Here is a 5,696-nt window from a genome sequence, read left to right on the forward strand (position 1 = left end):
GACTTTTTCTGGTGAAAAAGTAGAGAGAGAGAGAGCAATATATATGTATGTATGTATGTATAGATAGAGAGAGAGAGAGAGACAAGGCTTATAATGCAAAACCATGAAACTGCTTCTGAAAATTAGATTTTCCATCACAGGGCAAATAAGCATGCAAAGAAAGTGAAAACTAACAAAAAAAAAAATGACAATATCTTCATATTATCACATAAGGCAATAAAATATATATTTTGTAGCTGTAAAAAGAGACCATTTTAATATATAAATGCCTTCAGAGATTAATGGTAGAAATTTCATGAACATTGAAAATTCATTAAGAACCAATCACATCTTCAAGGTTTAAACACCACAACTTCAACCATCACCTTTGGCATTCACCACCACCAACAGCAAACACTTGTCATCATCACCACAGCCAACATGAGAAAATAGTAATAAATAAATAAATAAAATAAAATAATGGATCATGGTGAGTACCAAAGATGGTGAGAGCAGAAAAGATGGAGGCTCAAAATGAAATCAATGCACATATCAATACAAAAATAAAAGTTCTCATCATCAGGCACAAAGTAATCTAGAAACAAACTAAAGAACCGTGGAAAAAAAAGGAAAGTAATCATCAGGCCAAGGCATTGTTTCCAACATTGAGTTTTTCCATCACAGGGTAAAGGATACTACCATTTGTAAAACCCACTAACATTAAAAAGGAAAATACAGTAAAATCAATAAGTGCTTGAACTCACAGTTGCTTGAACAGGCCTCTTCCCACTAAGCATGCTTGCTACTGACTTTTTAACAAATGAAGCATCTGATGCTTGCATACATTAAAGACGTAAATAATTATCCTTTCTTGTTGGAGGTCTCAAGGATCATTCTTAACAAACAAAAAAATACACGCCAGTAGGTGGCAAAATCATGTTTATTGACCAAATAACTTTGTAATCCAGAAGAATATCAACTAAAAGCGTGTAACATAGCAACATTACATGCAACCTCTCAACATAACATTGTTCTTTAACTTCCATGAATCCATTATATAAGAAATAACTCACCTCATGAGAGGATGCGGTTGCACCAGAAGCTTGGACTGCTGCTCACACAACAATAAGTATGCACACAAGGTTATAAAAACTCACAAGAATGTTGAACAAATTAGTGATATAAGAATTGATGCTATAAAGATATTACAAACCTGAGCTTGTATTGGTGGATGTGCCACCTTCAGAACCTGAAATCATTTCAGAAAGCTTCTTTCTTCTAACATCATCAAGTTTCTCAAGTGACCGCTCCAAGGGTCTCATACCAACCAACTAAATAAAATGGGCAAAGAAGAAATAAATCCATACCATCAATAATAAAAATTCAGAATTAAGCAGCAAAAGCACAAAATTGATAAATAAATAAAACGATACCTTAGCTATCGCTGCCAAAGCTGAAAAGGCTGCATCCCTCACATCTGGAGTCCCATCATTGAGGCACTGTGAAAAAGTAAGAAACGATAATATAGATAAGAGAGTCCATGAAACACCATGAACAGGATAATCCATGGTCAAAAATAAGTTGCACCGTTATTTTTTTATTTCCCTTTGTCTTCTAGATTACAAATTAGAAAGTAAGAGCACCAAACCATGAATTAGTGCTCTAAACTCATCAAAACCAGTACTGAAGCTGTCTTCTAAAATAAATGGGAATAAGCAATGTTTAGCACATTTTACTCAGCTGATTGTTCAAAAATATGAAATATATTACAACTACAAACATAAATGCACTTACCTCCATAAGGATAGGCACATAGTCCTTGTGCACCTTTAAAATAACAGCCTTGTTACTTGTTTCAATATAGAAAAATTACAGTTTCAAGAAATTGGACTCTCTTAGCGAAATCAAAATTAGAAAAAGAAAACAAAATAATGAAGGTATCATCTATACATCATAACTAACTTTAGTCTTTGAACAGCAAACATGCATATGAAGCATGGGTCCTAAGCTGTCATATTAGGACAGTTAATATTAGATTTTTCTTTTTAGAGATTTGTAGTACTGACAACATAATGATTTTCTTTTCTAATATGAGTAGTGGCACTTAATTGTTGAGGCTAAACAGTTAATGCCCTCACATTCAGACAAGAAGCTAATGTTACTCATATGCTAAAAAATTTCCTGTTTAAAAATAGAAAAAAGGAAAAGTTACAATATGATAAGTAATTTTTCACATATAAGCTGAAGGAACCCATTAAAAATGAAAACAGAAAACTGAAAGGGACAAAGAACTAAAAAATTTCATTTGACTGTCAGCTTACCAGTTGGAGTGACCACCTGTTTTTCTGTAAATGGCAGATGTCCCAGACCATGCTCAACGATCTGGTAATAATTTCAAGATCATTACTCATTGACTAATCCCATTCTCAAAATGCAAAACCATAAATAAACCATTCTCAAAATATATGATTCCCTCTATGCACATAACAAGGTTTTGCAATCTATCACATAAATGCAAAATCAAAGCAAGGAACAAAGACAGATATAGAAGTTTGTCATGTATTCTCATTAGTTATACAAAAGTGAGATCTATACATATGTATTTGCTTAAATGCATATATAGTTCAATTAATTAAATTAATCAGTTGAATTAGACCTTTAATTAAAAACATTTCAAATCCAAATTCTATCAAAATCATAATGGGAAAACTTATGTGTACTCTAGACACACCTGTAATTGGTTCATGAATTTATTATGCATAAGTTGTATACTATTCACCTTTGAAAAATCTAGAAGAACAACCTGAATATCAATAAATACAATGACAACTAATCAATATAAAACAATTAACTAAAACATAACGTCAGCAAACCAATTATAAGTGTAATTTGTAGTGAATTTATAAATGAAATACTAAAATTATCATGCAACAAACTTTAGTCTAATTGGTAAAATATATACAAGTCAAATTAGCATTTAAACAAAAAAATATAATAAGTACATATATAAAATATATGTATATATAGATGCAAGATTAGTAAATTCTTAACAGATGATTTAAAATTACTTCTTTCCCACTTCTAATGCTCCAAACATAAACACTACCATCACCATAGCCTGTCAATTTTTATTTAGTAAGTCCATGAAAAGAGAAAGCAAATTCAGCTTTTTAATGGATTGGATTTGAGTTATATTTCTACAATACATATCTTGTTCTAACAAAATTGGGATTTATTGAACTTCTTCTGATAAAGAGCTTGACATGAATTTAGTGAATACACTATTAATTATTAAGTATTAACTAAAAATCAATCATGAGAGAGAGTGCCAAAGGCATCAATTGCCTTAGTGCACATGTAAAAGACCCTGTCATAGAAAACATGCTAAAATAAATCAGTTGCCTTAGTGCCAACTCTAGATGTTGCAATTGTGCCAAGCTCTGTCATATAATCATTGAAAAATATTATTTATCTTCCAACATCTTTAGATATGTCATTTTTCAATGATATTTAAACTTTCTAGACTATAAGAAATCACCACTAATTTGACAACAAACAAACATGGTGCTAGCTAAGCTACTTACAAGAAGTCAAGCAACAAGATTCCCGACCCAATTAGGAAGTAAAGCAACACAGTTTTAGAAAGACCACAGTACATTCCATGATGTTAGTAGCTAATGGAATTCCTCTAGACTGTTGTAAGAGTGAACTTTAGAATTGAGTGCTCTATATGTCAAAAACTCTTAAAAGAATATTACACTATGTATATAAATAGATTCAACAAGGGGAAAGGAGTAATTTAGCAGCATTGGACTGGGCTTAAATTTATATATAGGATATGTAGAATGTGGTTCCACAAATTCTCAATCTCATGCTTCTTTGGCATCATCTGTAATATTCTTTAGAAGTAAAAAAATGATAATTAGAACTAATTAAGTTGTGATACTCTATATCTATGAAGTACCCTTTAAACAATTAATTGCTAGAAAACATAAAATCTATAGCAAAATAATTAATTATTTAAGAGGAAAAAAATAATAGAAAAAAGATACATAGAATATGTTACCATCAACATATATAGAGCCAAAATAGAGTTCCACGTGAATAAATGAAAGATATAAGTAACAATAGCTACTAAACCTCAGAATAAACTCAAATGTGTATATGTGATACTCAATGTGAGTGCTAAAGGAATGAACTCTTATTTTGTTATTTCAAGCTTTGGTTCTATAGGGAGATGCATCAGTCAACATATTCTTCTATCCTGTTTCTTTTTCTTTTTTTTTATCTAAAATATGTAATAATTTTCTTCCTTCAACTTATTTATAATTATTACAAATGGAATGCACAGCAGCATTAGTACTATAGCCTCACGAATTCTCAATTTTTATAAATGTTAAGATAGTTGACTACTCACCTTTACATAACTAAATATAGACATATATATATATATATATATAGAATAGCATATATAAATTGGTTTTTAATTTTCATTCTCTTCTTGTCTTTCTATTGGGAATTTTTTTCAAACACCTTGAGTGCATGAGAAATAAAATACTGACTACCCAGCCAAAAAAGTCTCAGAATTACAAAGATCAATCATAAATGGATCTAGAAAAAAAAAACAGTAGTAAATTAACTACATTCATAGAAGCTTAGTTTCATAAAATTGAAATCAAACTAGTAAACATGAAAGCACAAAATAGTAAATGTTCAATAAAGAGCACTAAAGCTTTAACTCACCCCAGGAAAAAAATGTTGATTGTTTAGAGCTGCAATGGCCTTGTCGGCTTCAATAGTTGTTGCAAATTTCACAAAACAGCTTCCTGTAAGAGAAAACTACATCTATTTCATTTCTGCAGTAACTATATGCAACATCAATACAAAGGGCAGCTACTAGAGTTATGATTATTACTATAGAGTTACATGTTCAAAATTAAAACACTCCATAGATCACTATTACAATACGTAGGCCAATGACAGATTATCTGAACAACGTTTTGGCTTACCTGCAGAAACTGTTTCGTCTGGGAATAAATGCCAAAAACGAGGGAACTCTCAAAAGACATCCCCACAAAAGATGATGTAGCACCTCTATAAAGTCCTCTAATCTGTCAAAAAAATATCAGTTAACTTTCCCAAAAAAGGGGAAAATGTGTTATTTAGACAATTTAAAGATACTGAAAATCTTTGTCACGTGGCACCAAACATTAGCTCTTATAAGGCAAGAATGCCCTGCTAAATAAAATGAAAAAGAGAAATATTTAAGAACTCTAGCTCAATTTTTTGTATCTCAAGTCCTGTTTACAAAAAATTCCTAACAAGATACAAGCATATTATCACATCTTCATCCAATTTAAATGAGCATATATATAAGAAAATAATGACTCTAGCTAAATCGGAAGCATACTCCTTCAATCCTTAGTATCCTAGCAGTACAATGCAAACTATTCTTGTACTTGATCCCATGTGCTTCAGTACTGTGTTTTTGCAGTTTCACCTAATAAACAAACAAAAGTTTAACACACTTAATAAATATACACATAGATCAGAGGAATCAAAAACAAGAAAGTATAACCAATAAGGAAATATACAAACTTTAAATTCATTTTCAGTTCACAGAGATAATCTTGTAAGATGTTATTGGTTAATACTTATGTTATCTCAACCTCATCCCAAATTTTTTTTAAAAATGATTAGCAGGGCAACCCAGTCAT

At 30.9% G+C, this 5,696-nt stretch overlaps 1 protein-coding gene across 1 annotated transcript; it reads right to left on the minus strand.

Annotated features, from left to right (window-relative positions):
• Positions 1–783: 783 nt before the first annotated feature.
• Positions 784–5,474, minus strand: LOC133831074 (protein MOR1-like). Its single transcript, XM_062261243.1, has 9 exons — positions 5,390–5,474; positions 4,989–5,090; positions 4,723–4,805; positions 2,301–2,361; positions 1,774–1,806; positions 1,413–1,478; positions 1,193–1,310; positions 1,053–1,090; positions 784–874 (listed from the first exon to the last, which is right to left on the minus strand). Exons 4-9 carry the CDS (start codon positions 2,349–2,351, stop codon positions 863–865), a joined length of 318 nt encoding a protein of 105 aa, XP_062117227.1. The 5' UTR covers positions 2,352–2,361; positions 4,723–4,805; positions 4,989–5,090; positions 5,390–5,474; the 3' UTR covers positions 784–862.
• Between the last annotated feature and the right edge of the window lie 222 nt (positions 5,475–5,696).

The sequence above is a fragment of the Humulus lupulus genome, chromosome 4 (genome assembly GCF_963169125.1).
Source record: "Humulus lupulus chromosome 4, drHumLupu1.1, whole genome shotgun sequence".
Lineage (NCBI taxonomy): Eukaryota > Viridiplantae > Streptophyta > Magnoliopsida > Rosales > Cannabaceae > Humulus > Humulus lupulus.

Excerpts from the sequence above, each read along its gene's own strand:
- LOC133831074 (XM_062261243.1), bottom strand. The coding sequence starts at position 2,351 with ATGGTCTGGGACATCTGCCATTTACAGAAAAACAGGTGGTCACTCCAA. Across the intron at positions 1,807-2,300 it reads ACAGGTGGTCACTCCAACTG|GTGCACAAGGACTATGTGCC; the intron begins GTAAGCTGACAG and ends GTTATTTTAAAG. Across the intron at positions 1,311-1,412 it reads CTTTGGCAGCGATAGCTAAG|TTGGTTGGTATGAGACCCTT; the intron begins GTATCGTTTTAT and ends CATTTTATTTAG.